Source organism: Typopeltis vanoorti, chromosome 5 (assembly GCF_054136105.1).
Source record: "Typopeltis vanoorti isolate ZY-2024b chromosome 5, IOZ_Tvanoo_1.0, whole genome shotgun sequence".
NCBI classification, from domain to species: Eukaryota; Metazoa; Arthropoda; class Arachnida; order Uropygi; family Thelyphonidae; genus Typopeltis; species Typopeltis vanoorti.
In genome coordinates, this window is record NC_143553.1 from 149,486,248 (window position 1) to 149,504,907 (window position 18,660).

Consider the following 18,660-nt stretch of genomic DNA (forward strand, 5'->3'; position numbering starts at 1 on the left):
TACAAAGAAGATACTAATATTGTGATTTTTTTTTTCCATTTACATCATACATGATAGCTTATGGATATATATTTAAAAATTACTACCTTTCAGCTGCTCTGGAAGTTGCACACAACTGATACTAACGCTCTAATTTATATTATCTGAACCATACATTTTAACATGCTAAAAGATCACAAAATTGACATCAGAAAAGAACTAGATATTTACAGATAAATGATTACAGGGTTGAACATCTCTATATTCTCTATATTCCCTGAAAATCAAGGAATATAGAGAGAGATGGAAGGAACATCTATCTAGGATAGAAAGATATCAGCTACCAAAAGAGGTGGATAGATATCGACCAAAGGGAAAGAGGAAGACAGAACAGGCAAATGCCTAATCCTTGAAGAAAAGAAACAGAAGAAATGATTAATGCTATTTTGCTGCTAAACAAAACAAGTAAACTCACTTAAAAAAAAAAGCCAGCTTTGGTCTATATGTAAATTTCAAAGGTATTGCAAATAAGCTGGCCTGGTTGGCCTAGTGGTTAGCATACCCACTCTCCAACCAACAGGTCACAGGTTCTAATCCAGATGCAGCAATGGATGGTTGTGATTGTCTTTAGGTGGGAAATGAATTTCATTGCCCGGTGTGAGATCACCATCCTGCTTGTTGAAGACCTGAAGTGGCTTGAAAAAGTTCCATGTTTGTTCTGTAGAGTAGGTTTCTGGACTATCTAAAGATAAATAAAAAATATATAAAACTGATGAAAATGGCAAAAAACAGTATAAAAAAAGTACTATAGGATTATAATAACCTTTCATGGGTGGGACTACACATAAAAATAAATAAAAATAATAACTATTTCAAACTATATCTCTTGAAAGAGACTTAATAAAGCAACTTTTATGCTATTTATAACAGTAATGCCCCCACCACCCCTGAATCAATCCTAAGATTAAAATAAGCAATAATAATATAAACTCATTAGTTAAGTCAAATTTACAGAAGGATTTTGAAATGTTTTAATTCTACTGACCTTGCAATAATGGAGAGCGGATTAGCACCAATATTTCTGGCAAGATAGCATCAGTGACATTGAGCAGCGATTGTTGTCGAATTCTAGATATGGAGGTCAATAGGCTCATTGTAAGCTAGAAGCAAATTGAATAATTAGAAATTATCCTAATTGAAAACAGTGACAAAACAATTTTTGTTAGAATGATAAAAAAAATATCACTTGTAACATTGCTTCTTAATGTAAAAAATACTCAATAATCAGAGGAAAAATGCCCTACATTGAATTCAGTGATTTAATTTTGTTTTTATTTCAATTTTAGGCTGATTACATGTTGATTCACTCTGCTCCCTTTTTTTGAATTTCTTAATTTGTACCTCACATCTCACGAATTTTAATTTTTGAAGATATGTTTTTTATACTAACACTTCAATCATCATAAGACAATCTGAGCTGTTTGAAAATTAATGGAGCAAGAAATGTGATTTGCTTTAAATTATCTTATGATTATTAAATGAAATATGTGATTAGATACAACATTTTTATGATGATCTCAGGCAGTACAAGTTGTTCAAGCTACCTATAGTAAAGTAGAACCACAAATGATTCAAGTCAGGGAGAAAACATCAACATTAGACCTGAACTTTAGACCATTTTCACCTTAAGACAAATAGTTGAGAAATCATGGGAATATAACAAAGATCTGTATTTAAGTTTTGTAGATCTTCAAAAGGCATATGACGAAGTGCCAAGAGAAAAGCTATTCAAAACACTACAGCTGTACAGTTGTGTGGTGTCAATGGGGCATTATATCAAGCAATACTTAGTCTTTATTTGAGTTCTAAGTCAGTAGTTAGAATTGAAGTACAGGAAGATGGTTTAATGTTAAATCTGTGTCAGACAAGGATGGATGTACATTGTCCCCTCTGTTATGTATTATCTATATGGATCACATTATGAAGGAAAGTGGTATTAAACCTGATATCAAAATTGGAGATGTTAATCTCAGCTCTTTGCTTTATGCGGATGATGTTATACTTCTAAATAAATCTGCTACTAGTCTGCAAGATTCCTTGACTAAATTGAATAACTGTTGTAATAGATATCGTATGAAGGTCAGCATTAAAACGACAAAGACAATGAAAATAGGCAGAAACATTGAAAATATTAACTGCATTGTGAATGGAGAACCTATAGAAAAAGTAAAACATTTCAGCTACTTAGGCACAATTTTTAGTGAAGGTGGTAAATTGAATATGGAAATAGATAGCAGAATCAACAAAGCTGATATGGTAGGAAGTCAACTGAATAAATTTATATGGAATAAGAGAGAACTGTTGGAAGTTTTTCCACTTGGTTATACAGCAATCCCTTGATTAATGTGCCTAATGCATTCTTGTTGATTTCAAGTGCAAGCATGATGAAAAATAACCTATGGGAAAAAGTATAATGCATTGTTCAAATTTCTTTTTTGACCCCTACATTTTTTTTTTTATAAAAGAATTAGGGTATATTTCAGGGCCTAGTTAGAGGAAAACCATGAATCTGAAAGATAATAAAACATATTCGGAATATAAATTTGTTATTCTACTTCTTAACAAAGAATGGAGCTAACATAGTTTGGCAGGCATTCTGTTTCTTTTTTTTCATACAACTGATGGTATACCTCTAAGCATTGCTGCTTAAAAACTTCAATTGTACGAAAAATATTTTTAACTGCTTCTGTGAAATCTCTTCGGGCTTGTCAGTAATTAAATTTTCTTCATATTCTTCAGGATCTTCCCTCTGTGTATATAAATTTAGCAGGTAGGAATCACTCAATTTCTCAGAATGAGATTTAATTAACTCAGATTCTGAAAAGCCTCTAAAATCATTTGTACAATGTGGAAGAATGTGCTTCTAAAAGGCTTGCATATTGCTAGCAGTAATTTCATTCGCCTTTCTGACTTTATAACCATATTTGTTGGTCACAATAGCCCGTTTCTTCCACAATTTTCTTCAAAATCTCTGGACAATTTGCAACCACCTCCTTATCTACACTTGCAGCTTCACCTGTGATTAAACATTATGTAGGCTATTCTCTTTTTGAAATACTCAAACCACCCAGCACTAGTGTGGAATTCTTCTTTTCTACCATTGATAGCCGTTTCTTTCAAGGTTGCAAAGAGACTTAAATTTTTTTGATTATTAGGTCAGTGCTTAGATGGATCCATTTTTGATTACAATCTTCGATCCATGTAGAAAGAAGTCTCTCTAATTCAATCATTATAATACTTTGATTTCAAGTGCAAGAATGATGAACTTGAAGCAGCCTTACCTTTCTCTTTGAATTCAGCAGCTTTGCTTAAAATTGCTCTTATAGTTGATTCACACATTTTTGTGTTCTTGTCCTATCTTTGCTCTGGACTTGCCTTATTCATTTTTCTTTATTATTTCAAGTTTTTCTTCCAATGAGATTACTTTTTGAATCTTTTTCACACATCCACTTATTCGCTCATTAATTCTTTTACTCATGATTAAAGGTTGTGAAAATACATTAAAAAAGTACGGAAAACAATTGTAAAGGAGGCACAAGGTGTGATCTGCAAAATGCTATGTAATAATTTTTAAGATGTAAATACACAAAGATTATTGAACAAAAAATGAAAGAGTTTGATGGGTCATTCTATTTCCAACTCTATGTCTTCTCTTTAAAATTCTCTCCTACCACTTTAAGGCCTCAAGATGGCAGCCCCATCACCAATCTAGACTGCAGATGGCCAATAACCCTCTCAGTCAAAATTTTAACCCACTAAAAAGACTCACGAAGATAGTAAATGGACGTATTGCTTGATATAATGCCCCATTGACACCATATAACTGTAGTGTATTGAATAGCTTCTCTCTTGGCACCTTGTCATATGCCTTGGCTTGGAATAAGGATTCGAGAAGAAAATTATCGAAAACAAAAAAAAAGTAGAAATACACCTATTGGAATATAGCTACCTGGAATGTGAGAAGTATCCACCACAAAATCATAGAACTGGACTAAGCACTAGAAGAAAGAAATGTAAAAATAGCAGTAATTAGAGAATCTAAAAAAAAAAAGCAGAGAGGAATAGACAAAACTGAAAATTACATCTCTCTCTCTCTCTCTCTATATATATATATACACAGTGGGGTAAAAGCAGAAGAGGGAGCTAAATCTGGTGTAATGATCTTTCTACATAAATCTCTTAGAAACAATATAATCCATTACAACTTTTGAAGCGATAGAATAATAGAAATGAGAATTAAAATAGACAGAGGCTATATGACAGTAATTGGAACTTATGTACCTGAAGAAGGAAAAGAGGAGGACTCAGAAAACTTCTACAACCAACTGCAGAACATATTAAATAAGACCAATCCTAAGTATCACATTTTGGTAATAGGAGATCTCAACAAGAATTGGCAATAAACCATATAAACCAAACACAGGACCTATCGGAGAACTTAACTATAATAGAAATGGAAATAGATTAAGAGATTTTACTATAAGCAATAACCTTAAAATAATGAACACCTTCTTCACACATAAAGACATCCATAGATACACCTGGGAAGCAAGAGACACAAGAAGCATTATTGATTACATAATCAGCAATATTAAAATGTCAGAAATGATAATAGACACAAGAGTATACAGAGGATCTGAAATAGAATCAGATTACTAGCTTTTAATTGGAAAAATAAAATGGGAACCAAGATGGAAAACAACAAAAAAGCAAGGAAAATAGAAATTTTGAATCCTTCAAAGTTAGACTTTTGGACAACAGTATATTAAAGACTTGTACCAAAAAAGAATAAAGAACTGGATGACAAGTATAAAACAAAATCAGAACATAGAAGAAGAATGGTCAAACCTAAAAACCATAATGACAAAAGTTGCAAAAGAAAGTTTAGGAACAAAGAAAAAGTGGAAAAGAAAAAGAGGCCTTAGGAACTGGAATGATGAAATTAAAAGCATTATTGAAGAAAAGAAAAATTCATATAAAAACTGGCTCAACCAAAAACAATAGAATCAAAAATCGAATACAGCAGAAAAAAAGCAATAGCAAAAGCAGCATGCAGGAGAATAAACAGAAACAGATGGAACAATTTTTTTAACAAAATTAGAGAGAGACTGTATGGCTCAAAAGACCTAATGCATATAAAATCCTCAAAGATCTAAGCAATGAAATTAGAGAAAAAGCAGATATTAATACCATTAAAATAGAAACATGGCAAAGAATGATGAAAACATTGAAAACAGAAAACTACCCTTTGTAACTCCCTCCAGAAGAAGACAATACAAACTTGGAACTTATCAAATATGCAGGACTTCAATTCTCACTCGGGTTACCTAACTTTTATAATATGATCTGGAAAGAAGGAAAATGCCCACAAGATTGGACTGAAGCAATAGTCATCCCATCCACAAAAAAGGATACAAATCTGATTGTAACAATTATAGTGGAATCAGCTAACTTAGTACCTGTTATAAAGTATATGCAAAAATCTTAGCATATAAACTTAAACATATAGTAGACCCAAAATTAATAGAAGAACAAAATGGATTTTGTTCTTCTATTAATCTAGAATGGATTTTGTTCTTCTATTAATCATAGACTCTGCATTTACGTTAAAATTATTAATCAAAAAACACAGAGAAATGAACATAGAAACACACATAGCTTTTATAGATTACACCAAAACATTTGATAAAATTATCAGAGAAAAACTATGGGAAATCTTAAAAGAATATGAAATACCAAACCAACTCTTTAGAGCCTTATATAATATATATCAAGATAATAAAATATCTGTGAAGTACAATAATTCAACATCAAGCTGGAAACCAATAAATCGAGGAGGACGTCAGGGTTGCCCTCTCTCGCCAGTTTTATTTAATATATACATAGATAAAATTATAAAAGAATGGAAGATAACTAATGAAGGAGGATTCAAGATAAACCGTAACACCAGATTAGCTACTCTTCTTTTTGCTGATGACCAAATAATCCTTGGAAACAATGAAGATGAACTATAAAATGGCAAGCAGTCTCAAGTAGAGTAATGTGGGAAAATATGAGAATGGGGAACTTGACAATGAGACTTATTTGTGCCTAAGGTCCCACAGAAGTTCTACTAAGGTAGAAGTGGAGGAATTTTTTGAGGCTTTAGAAAAAGCAACTGACACAACGAAAAAGGAAAAGTTGGTCCTTCTTGGGATCTAAATAGCAGAGTAGGAAATGATTGTCAGACATTCAAAAATATTTTGGGAAAATTTGGAGAAAAGAGCAAAGCTAACAATAATGGCAAATATCTGTTAGATTTCTGCTCAGGACATGGACTGGTTATTACTAACACCGTGTTCCAACATAAAAATTTGTACAAATTCACATGGAAAGAAGAGGCAGGGAATAAGAAAAGTCTCATTGACTATGTCATTATTGACAGTGATGTTTTCTCCCAGGTGCAGGACACCAGATTGTACAGAGGATTTGAAATTGCTGATGACCAAATAATCCTTGGAAACAATGAAGATGAACTATAAAATGGCAGGCAGTCTCAAGTAGAGTAATGTGGGAAAATATGGGAATGGGGACTCTGGACAATGAGACTTATTTGTGCCTAAGGTCCCACTATTTGGACCACTAGGAAGTGATCACTATTTAGTCTTCAGCAGGATAAAATTAAATTTCATATTGAAAAGAATGACATGTAAGAAAGTTTTAAAGCGAAAAAAAGTTGAGCAGCTCTCTGACGTTTCTCTTGTAAACTGTAGACTAAAATACACAAAGATTATTGAAGAAAAAATGAAAGAGTTTGAGAAAAGGAACCAAACCTTGAAGAAAATCCTGATCGATTCAGCTAGAGAGGCATGTGGTGAAGTTGTCTGCAAGGATAGAAAAATTAGAACTCCATGGTGGACACAGGAAGTTAAAGATGCAATGAAGGAAAAGAAGAAAGCATATCAAAAGTTCCTGGCAAATAAGTCAGCTTGTGCTCTTAGAGAATGCAGAGACAAATGTAAGAAAGCTAAACAGTGTGTAAAACTAGCTTAACAAAAGTCATGGGAGGACTTTGGTAAGAAAATAGAAAATAAATATCAAGAAGGTTGCAAAATATTCTGGAGGGTGTTGAAGAAGCTTAGGAATGGAGGAAAGAGGGCTGTAAAAGGAGTTAGAGATGATAAAGGTGACATGAAAACAGGAGAAAAAGTTATCCTTGAAGTATGGAGTAATTACTTTGAAAATTTGCTAAATGAAACAAGCAGTGATGACAGCACTTTGGTAAAAAACACTGACCAGGCATGCAGTCAGGAATACATATCCATACTTGAAGTAGAATAAGCCATCAAAGGCTTGAAATGTGGAAAGGCAGCAGGAGCAGATGATATTCGACCAGAAATGCTGAAGTATGGTGGTATAAAAGTCTTACAGTGGCTGCACTGCATAGTTCAGAAAGCCTGGACAGAGGGATGAATTCCCAATGATTGGAGTAGAGCTCTCATAGCACCCATATATAAAAAGGGAAATAAAACTGAATGTGAGAATTACAGAGGTATTTCCCTACTGAGTGTACCTGGTAAGATATATGCAAGTATACTTGAGAAACGATTGAGAAGAATTGTGGAAGAAAAGCTTGGTGAAGAACAAGCTGGATTCAGGTCAAATAGAGGCTGTCAGAATCAGATCTTCACTTTACGACAAATAGTGGAGAAATCATGGGAATATAACAAAGATCTGTATTTAAATTTTGTCGAATTGGAAAAGGCATATTACAAGGTGCCAAAAGAGAAGCTATTCTACGCTACAGTTATATGGCGTCAATGGGGCATTATATCAAGCAATACCTAGTCTTTATTTGAGTTGTAAGTCAGCAGTTAGAATTGAAGGAACTACAGGAAGATAGTTTAATGTTAAATCTGGTGTCAGACAAGGATGTACATTATCCCCTCTGTTATTCATTATCTATATAGATCACATTATGAAGGAAAGTGGTGTTAAACATGATATCAAAATTGGAGATGTTAATGTCAGCTCTTTGCTTTATGTGGATGATGTTATACTTCTAAATAAATCCGTTACTAGTCTGCAAGATTCACTGACTAAATTGAATAACTGTTGTAAAAGATTTGGTATGAAGGTCAGCAATAAAAAAGACAAAGACAATGAAAATAAGTAGAATATTTGAAAATGTCAACTATGTTGTGAATGGAGAACCTGTGGAACAAGTAAAACATTTCAGCTACTTAGGCATGAGTTTTAGTGAAGATGGTAAATTAAATATAGAAATAGACAACAGAATCAACAAAGCTGATATGGTAGGAAGTCAAATGAATAAATTCATATGGAATAAGATAGAAATTATCAGAACACTAAATTAGCTGTATACAAGACAGTGTTCAAATCAGTTTTAACTTATGGATCTGAGCTGGGTCAGAAGTAAAACACTTGACCAAAGACTAGAGACCGCAGATATGAGGGTCCTGAGAAAGATTAGGAGTGTGAACAGATGGCATCAATGGCAATATCATATTAAAAATGAGGATATTAGGAAACAACTTGCTATTGTCAGCATCCAGGAATGCGTTAGCAGTGCTAATCTCAGGTGGTATGGTCACTTAAACAGAATGGGAGGAAAGATTAGCAAAAGAAGTGTTCTCTGCCAGGTTGGCAGAAAAACGACCCAGAGGAAGACCAAGAAATAGGTGGATTGATATAGTACAAAGTGGCTTAGACGATAGAAATGCAAGATCTAATGATGTTGGAGTCTTGACAAGTAACAGACTGATTTGGAGGAAAATTGTAGATAGGAAGTTAGTAATGATGTAAATTTTTCATTTAGTACTATCATATCCTGTACACCCCTTGAGGGTACATGGCAGGAATTTGATGATGAGTCCGGAACAGGCCACTTGGCCTATAAGCCTGGAAAGGAAGAAGAAGAAGATAATGTTGGAGTCTTTACAAGTAACAGATTGATTTGGAGGAAAATTGTAAATAGGAAGTTAGTGGTGATGTAAGTTTTTCATGTAGTACTATCATATTCCGTACATCTCTTGAGGATACATGTCAGGAATTTGATGATGGACAGGTCACTAAAACACAATAGAAGAGCAGCAAGTGATGGATGGTGAATATAGATGACATCATTAACTGCTACTAGCTTTGCAGAAATGTATAAACTCTGCAAAGGAATTCTTGTAGAAAGGCTTATACGCTGGTTAAACATGATAACTAAATACTTAAGGAATTGACAGTGTACACTAGAAATATAAATTAAATCAACTTTAATATATACTTCCTGATATTTCGGCAACGTCACGTTGCCATCTTCATGGGAACTTAAGATAAAGACACGTGCACGCAAGTACTATATAACAGCAAATGAGAAACGAAGCGAGGAAGCTACAGTTTTCCAAAAGTCCTGATGGTGCCCCCTGGCGGGCCATATTAGGTGTTCTTGGCCTTTGGGCTGAAGTTCTTCTGATATATGTTTCCCAAATTTGTTGAGGTTTGGCATGTTCCTAAGGGCTGAAGCTGATTCCATGAATAGTCTTATCCTGCAAAGGAATGACTGAATTGTGTCTTCAGATCAAGCTTTAATTAAACTAATATAGCTGACTCACTGTAGAAAACTCATAGGAACTAGAGGAATAATTTGCTATAGCAAGAAGTTTGTTAGTAGTGTCTGCTATAGAGCAAACTGTTTATTCTCACTAGCAATACACACACACACACACACAGCAATCCCTCGGCTAATGCGTTCTTTAAAACAGGCACATTAATCGAAACCGCACTAATCGAATATAATAACCTATTTGGGGAAAAGTATAATTCGTTCCTCAAATTTCTTTTTTTAACCTTATTTTTTATAATAGAATTAGGGTATATCTCAGGGCCTAGTTAAAGGAAAACCATGAAGCTGATAGACAACAAAACATTCAGAATATCAATTTATTATTCTACTTCTTAACAAAGAATTGAGCTATCGTAGTTTGGCAGGCATTCTGTTTCTTGCATACAACTGACGGTATGGTCCTATTACTTCTTCTACAAATTTTAGTGCTTCTATCTTCATCAGGGCTAGCCTCTAAGCATTGCTGCTTAAAAACTTCGATTGTACGAACATTTTCAAATTGTTTCTGTGAAATCTCTTTGGGCTTGTCAGCGATTAAATTTTCTTCATATTCTTCAAGATCTTCCCACTATGCATCTACAGGGCGGAATCATCCAATTTCTCAGAATGAGATTTAATTAACTTAGATTCATTTGAAAAGCCTCTAAAATCATTTTGCACAATGTGGAAGAATGTGATTCCAAATGGCTCGCATATTGCCAGCAGAAATGTCATTCGACTTTGAGACTTTATAACCGGCTGGGGTTTCTCTGATTTGGCCAGAAAAGTCTTGGAAGGCATTCACTTCCAAAAAAGGCTAGTTTCATTGACATTAAATATTTGTTAGTCACAATAGTCCCTCTTTCCCTTTTTCCACAATTTTCTTCAAAATCTCTGGATAATTTTGTCATGTTGTACCATCATTCTATATTTTTGTAGATAGGAAATTAATAATGATGTAATTTTTTCATGTAGTACTATCATATCCTGTACACCCCTTGAGGGTACATGGCAGGAATTTGATGATGATGATGATCTCTGGATAATTTGTGGCCTCCTCATTATCTGCACTTGCAGCTTCGCATGTGATTCAAACATGTAGGCTATTTCTCTTTTTTGAAACGCTCAAACTACCCAGCACTAGTGTGGAATTCTTCTTTTGCATCACTGATAGCTCTTTCTTTCAAGGTTGCAAAAAGACTTAATGCTTTTGATTTAATAAAGTCAGTGTTTAGCGGGATCTGTTTTTGGTTACAATCTTCGATCCATGTAGAAAGAAGTTTCTCTAATTCAATCATTATAATATTTTGATTTCGAGTGGTCTGCATGCATGTGAACTTGAAGAAGTCTTACCTTTCTCATTGTATTCAGCAGCTTTGCTTAAAATTGCTCTTATAGTTGATTCACCCATTTTTGTGTTCTTGTCCTATCTTTGCTCTGGACTCGCCTTGTTCATTTTTCTTTATTACTCCAAATTTTTCTTCCAATGAGATTACTTTTAGAATCATCTTCACACTTCCACTTTTTTGCTCACTAATTCTTTTACTCATGATGAAAGGCTGTGAAAATACTTTAAATTAAAAAATTAAGGAAAACAGTCGCAAAGGAGGATGAGATATGATCATCAAAAGGTTCTGTAATTAGCTGATGAATTACATTTTGGCGGTAAATTTGGAACATAGTGTACATGGAAATAGTGTAGTACGCCATTAAAATTCACTTTGTGAAATGTTTTAAATCAGTAACTAAATTATTTCATCCCGGTGAGTGGTTTTTTAAAATAGTTAGCCATAAAAATCTACAGAGAGAAAAATTTTTTAAATCTGTAACATTTATTTTTAAGATGTATATAGGCGCACCAATCGAATTTGGGTATAGAAAAAAATTATGCACTAATCGGGGGTTGCTGTATATATATTAATGTTGGTTTTGAATGAAGTATTTTTAACTAAAGCCATTTCTTAAAAGCAGCTGATTAAACTGTAACAAACTTTTTGTGTTACATATACAGGGGTGTAAGTCCATTTACCCCACCTCTTTTTTTCTCACATTTGGTAATTCTAAAGGGTCCTGAATGAACAGAAATTCTATGTTGCAAACATGGAAACTATGTGACACTGTATAAAGAGTATAAATTCACTAAGGAATTAATTAATAATTAATGTAGCTGGCATGCCATTCTGCTGAATCTCCAAAGAACATATATTAATGCCTGTGGATCTGTGCATTCACAGAGCAGCTGGTTGGCTTGTTTTGAGAAAAAAATGACATGAAAAACCCAAGCTTCCAGGAAGGGGAACTCTTTGCCTCTGTATGAGACCAGCTAACCCTTTGATTGAAAAGAAGTGATAAAGGTTCCTCATGTCATAGATGACCATTCGAACATCAGGTCTTTCCAACCAAAGGAGTTGTCTATACCAACTAAGCTACAGAGATTCTATACAGAAATCTAAAGTACAAGAATATAATTCTTCTTCTTCTGCAGCTTCTCCCACTTAAGTGGGGTCACTGTTGATGATGAGTCTCCTCCACATCCTCCTGTCTTGGGCTGTCACCACATCCAAGTTCTTCATCCTCAAGTCCTCTTCTACCAGCTCACTCCATCTCTTCTTTGGCTGCCCATGTTTCCTCCTCCCTTGCAAATCCATCTGCATGACCCTTCTTCCAACATATTCGTCCTCCCTCCTCATCACATGACCAAACCATCTCAACCTTGCCTCCTGTATCTTTGCTCCTAAGTTCGTAACTTTCACTGTTCCCCTAACATAGTCATTTCTCAGACGATCTTTTCTGGTCACACCGCACATCCACCTAAGCATTCTCATCTCTGCTACTTCCATCCTGCTGATGTTATTTTTCCTCAGGGCCACAGTTTCTATAGCATACGTCACAGCTGGCCTCACTATTGTCCTATAAATTTTGCCTTTCAGATTGATCAGCACCCTCTTATCGCATAACACTCCAGCCATCTCTCTCCAGTTCCTCCAACCCGCTTGTATCCTACATCCCACTTCCTTCTCAGCTCCTCCATCTTCTTCCACTGTTGAACCTAAATATCTAAAGTCCCTCACCTTCCTGATGACATTTCCTTCCAGCTCCAGATCTGTCTCCTGGCCGCTGCCCATTGAGCAACACATATACTCTGTCTTACTTCTGCTCAGTCTCATACCTCTCTCTTCCAGTACTTTTCTCCATCTTTCCAGTTTAGTTCCTGCTTCTTCTCTTCAATCTGCCCACAACATTGTCCAAGGCGAATCTTCTCTCACCTCCTCCGTCACAATCTTAAACAGAAACGGAGTTAATGCTGACCCTTGATGCAAGCCAACTGTTACTTGAAAACTTTCTGTCTGTCCCAGACAGGTCCGAACGCTTGTCTTCACATTTCTGTACATCTCCCGCACCAACCTGACATATTTCTCCGGAACCTTCTTCTCCCTCAGACACCTCCAGACTTCTTGCCTTGGCACTCTATCGTATGCTTTCTCCAGATCAATAAATGCCAGATGTAGCTCCCTTTGTTTCTATCGAAACTTTTCCTTCATCTGCCGTAACCTAAAGATAGCATCTGTTGTTGATCTACCAGGCATGAAGCCAAATTGTTCCTTTGCAATCTCCACCTCCTTCCTCACTCTTCCATCAAGAACTCTTTCTAGGATTTTCATTGTGTGGGACGTCAACTTTATTCCTCTATAATTTTTACAGTTTTGTGCATCTCCTTTACCCTTGTAGATGGGGACAAGAGTACTCTCCCTCCATTCCTCGGGTGTATATTTTCCTGTTGGTAGACTTTCATTAACAGGTCCCACAGCAGGTCAATTCCCTCTTCCCCCAGTGCCTTCCATGCCTCCACTGGAATTCTGTCGGGGCCCACCGATTTTCCATTCCTCATCCTCTTCATGGCCTCCGTCACTTCCACTCTACTGATGTTCTGCACCATCCCCTCAGAAGGCTGCCCATCTTCTCTGTGAGTCCTTGCATTTTCCTCATTCAAGAGTCCCTCAAAGCATATTCTCCATCTGTTTCTTATGTCCACATCCCTCCATAATACTCTTCGTTCAGCATCTTTGATCTGCCTCACATGTAAGATGTCCTTTGCTGCTTTATTTCTACATTTCGCTAGTTGGTAAATTTTTCTCTGTCCTTCCTTTGTTTCTAATTGATCATACAGATCTTGATATGCCATGGCCTTCGCCTGTGCCACAACTCTCTTGGCTTCTTGCTTTCTTTCTCTGTACACTTCTCTATCCTCTTCCACTCTTGACTCATCCCACTTCTGCTTTGCCTTCCTCTAAGCTGTCACTGCCACTTGTACATTATTATTCCACCACCAACCCTCCTTCTGCTCTCTAATCTTTCCAGATGTTTCACCAAGCACATCTCGATTGCACAGCTCAGGATTACTTTTGAATTATGTTTCCACCAATCTTGTACACTTTCCAGTCCATCTGAAATCCTCTCTAACACCCTCTCCCTAAAACGATTCCTCACACTCTCTTCTTTTAAGCGAAACCACTTAATTTTCTTCATCCCATGGCTTCCAGAGGTTCTTATTTCTTCGATCTTATTTTAAAGTCTGTGCACAGCAGTCAGTGTTGCTGTGCCACTTGATCTGTTGGAATTACTTTACAATTTGTCACAAACTTAAGATGTTTTCTTCTAGTCAAAATGTAGTCAATTTGTGAACTATTGTTACCACTCCTAAATGTTATCAAATGTTCTTCCCTCTTGTAGAAAAACGAGTTCACAATTGCCAGATCAAATGCTACTGCAAAGTCCACAACCCTCTCTCCTTCCTGGTTCATCAAAGTACAAGAAAATAATGATAAAAAAATAAAATAAAAAATAATAATAAAAAAAAAGTTTACAACAAATCAGGAATATTTTGATGTTCTCAGATTTTCTAAAGCATAAATCATCAATCATCAATGTTAATAACATTCCAAAAAAAATTATCCCTAACTACCTTCTATTTTTGCTTCTGTTGCTTATTAGTGTTCTGTTCTATATTATATAAATTACATGCTAAACTACAAAGCAGGAAATTATGACCAATTGAGGAGTATACTGAGTTCAGTCGAACAGGATTGGTTGCTGAATGGAAAGAATATCGACAGTGCATGGGAAACATTTAAACAATACTTAAATGATGCGATATCAGAATGTGTCCAGAGAGTTTGAAGAAAAAATAGAGTAGGAGTCAAATGGATGTGTATTCTTATTAATTATATGCAGTGTTATCAAGAGATTCATAAGAAAAGGACGATATGGAAGGAATACCGTTTGCATAAGGATGACATCTGTTATGAACATTATAAGCAGCAGGCTAGAATCACAACTGTTGTACGGAAAGCAAAGTTTGAGTATGAAAAGAAACTGGCTCTGCATGCTAAAGACAACCCACAAGAGTTCTATATGTCAATATGCTGCAAGTAAAAGAATGAATGAATATGAAAGAATAACTCTTCTAAATCCAGATGACAAGAGGGTTACAGATGAAGAAGAGGTTGTTCAGTTAATGAGTGCCCATTTCGTTAAAAGCTATCAACCTGGTGAACACAATATTGAGCTCACTGTTACCTCTTCACTAGATGAAGAAATGCAGGTGTGTGAGGCCGAGGTATTAGATCTTGCTCAAATTGAATAAGAATTCAGCAATAGGGACTGATGGAATATCAGTACATGTGCTAAAAGAGTGTTCAGCTGAACTGGCCATTTTGACCAGGATGTTTAATATGAGTCTCAGAACAGGGAAGATTCCGCAGGAATGGAAGGAATGTATGGTGATTCCATTGCACAAGGGTGGTGCAAAGACCAATTAGTATCTCAGGAGTGGTGGTGAAGATTTTGCAAAAATTTATATGAAATTATATATTTCTGGATCATGTGACTATTATTTTGCAGCAATGCTTCAGGATATCGTATATTAAAACCATTACTCATTAATTGATCCCTATCAGCGAAAAAAAAGGACAATAAAAGGTGTGGATTTTAACACGTTATCAGTACACTGGAAGGTAAATAAAAAAGGTTGGGTTACAAAAGAAATTTTTAATGAATGGCTCCATCAGTGTTTTGTTCCAAAAGTTAAACGCTATTTGATGGGGAAAAAAATCTGGACTTTAAAGTTTTATTAATTATAAATAATGTGCCTGTCCATCCTGTTTTAGAACACCCGAATGCAGAATTTTTTTTTCTGCCACCTGATACAACATCGTTAATACAATGACTAGACCAGGGTGTGATCACTACCTTTAAAACTTACTACATAAGAAGAACATTCCAATACATTTTGGATAAACTAGATAAGGATAATTTACTGAACAGTTATTGATGTGAGGAAGAAATTTTCAAGTTTGAATTGCATCAAATTTGCTAAGTTGGTGTTATCAGAATTGAAACCATCAACTTTAAATGCATACTGGAAAGCTACATGGCCAGAATATGTGAAAAACCCTGTACCTTTGCACACAACTGAATATCCCAATATCATCAGATTAGCACATGCTGTTGGCAGAGAAGGATTTGATGATTTTTCGTCTGCAGATATTGAAGAATTAATGGTTGATAAGACTGTTAGCGATGACGAAATAATAGAAGCTGTCCTTGAGAATCTCGTTGAAAAAGAAAAAAGTGGTGATGAGGAAGAGATTCTACTCACTGCAGGATTAATTAAAGAAGTGCTTCGAATGGTTAGTAAAATTGCAAAGTCATTTTCTTACACATGATGGGTGCGATATGAAGAATTAAAGAAAGATCTAGTCAAAACAGGATTTCAACGATTAATTACGGAGTTTGTGATAAAAATAAAAAAAATAAATAAAAAACCAACCTTCAGAATTATTGGAAATTAGCGCTAATTTAGTTCCTTTTACTGAAGAAAATGTTTCATCATTACAGTATGAACAGGACGGCCAAAGTGTTTCAAGTGATTTAATTCCAGTCTCACACACAAGAATGCGGCTACTGTCAGAAAGTGGCAGCGAATAAAATTTAACTAATAATCATATGAGCGGGTGTATTTGGACCTTTTTGAATTTCTGTTTTATTAGTGACACACTATTTTCTTTAAGAGATGCATATATATATATATATACAGTCGGGTCTCTTTTTATGCGGTAGATACGTTCCACAGAAAACCGCATATAAAAAATAGCACAAAAAAGACCTAACTTAACATTGAAAAATTAGGGATACATGTCATACTTTTCTAAAACCACATAAAACTGAAGCAATAAATTAAAATAAACCTACAATCGCATAAAAAAGTTTATAAAAATTCAGGAAAATAAGAATGTTGAGGTTTGTTTTAAAGCTTTATTCGTTTAAGTTTATTGAAAAGTAACAATTTGTTTTTTACATTTTGTCATCAGAATTAAAGTCGCTATTAGACAATATTCGACAACGTTTGCAAACTGGTGCAAAATCACTTTCATCACCAGAAGAGATCGTCAGCGCATCAGATCTGTATGGTAAAGGCAATGGTTCTTCACAAACAGAATTAACTTCATCCTCGTTCAGCACTGATTTTTTTCTTCTGACAATGTAATCAGTGATTAAACTTCGTGATGAAGATTTTACTAATTTTTATACAGCTCGTGATATCCAGACATACAGTTCTTCAGCTAATGTTCAAATTTAAAGGCTCGTTCAGAATTTGTGTCATGAACAAGAAAATGATTTTCCAATTTATTGCACAGTTCAAGACCTTCTCGAATTATATTTGCAGTGAGGGAAACAGGTTTTTCTTCCACTTCACCATCGTTTTCTGGATCTTCGACGATATTCAATAATATCATCACCACTTAAGGCATTATCCACAAGCAGTTCGTCTACATCATTCTGGCTAAATGTTTCAAAACCTTCTCCACCAATTTCCTGCGCCAAAGTAATGATTTCAGCCGATAATGTAGATGTTTGCATGGTTGCACTGTTTGCAACACATCCAAGCCAAGCTGCTTTCCAGCAGGCCTTTAAAGTTTGGTCTTATTTCAGTGATAGCAGATGCAACATGATTTACGCAGTCCAAAACAGAAAATTATTTCCTAACATCAGTTACTGTTAATGATTCATTTTCTAGTTTATCCAATATAAATTGAAAAGTGTGCTTAACGTAATATTTTTTAAAAATGGCAATTATGCCTTGATCTAATGGCTGAATAATGCTTGTTGTATTGGGTGGAAAAAACACTACCTGCACATTTGGATGTTCTAAATGCGGATGACTTGGTGCATTGTCATCAATTAATAAAACTTTAAAATCGAGAGTTTTTTGCTTCATATATGTTTCCACTACTGGTACAAAGCAATTATTGAACCATTCAATAAATACAGCAGTTAAGATGAAAAGCCAAACGGCTTTTCATCTTAACTGCTGTTTTTTTTTGTAATTTTATCCCCTTTACTTACTCAAATACAGCAGTTGTTAACCAGGCCTTTGTATTAGCCATCCAATGTACCGGTAGCTGTTTTAGATCTTTGCCTTTTAGAGCACGTGGTCTTAGAGTTCGATTTACTAGGAGGAGTTTCAACATTCGATCCCCTGATGCAGTGCTACAAAGTAACAACGTTACTCGATCTTTGCTTGCTTTAAATCCACTTGCTTTTTTTCTCGGACTTTGCGATGTAAGTTCGACTAGGCATTTTCCTCCAAAACAATCCTGTTTCGTCAGCGTTAAATGCTTGATCAGGACAATATCCACCATCTCCAATAATTTTGGCTAACTTCTCTTGAAAATTTTTGGCTGCTTCTTCATCTGCTGCTGCAACCTCGCCTGTAATCTTCACATTATGAAGTGCATTCCTTTTTAAAAACCTGGTTAACCATCCTTTGCTAGCCAAAAATTCTTTATCAGCCTGGGAAGCGGAAGTAGACGGACCCTATTGCTTCATCTGTTCATAAAACCGGAGAGCTTTTTATTTAATTAAATAAACACTTATAGGAATTCTTCTTTGAGTTAATTCTTCAATCGAAATTATGAGTGCTCTTTCCGTTTTTTCTAATAAAGTATCTCCTGAGTACGATGATAATT

General features: G+C 35.2%; 1 protein-coding gene across 1 annotated transcript in view; it reads right to left on the minus strand.

The window, feature by feature from the left end:
* Window positions 1–18,660, minus strand: part of Cand1 (Cullin-associated and neddylation-dissociated 1) — a 414,848-nt gene that overhangs the window by 170,599 nt on the left and 225,589 nt on the right. The window contains exon 20 of the mRNA XM_090392833.1: window positions 1,025–1,139. Coding sequence (XP_090248959.1) covers window positions 1,025–1,139 — 115 coding nt within the window. The remainder of the gene's footprint in view (window positions 1–1,024; window positions 1,140–18,660) is intronic.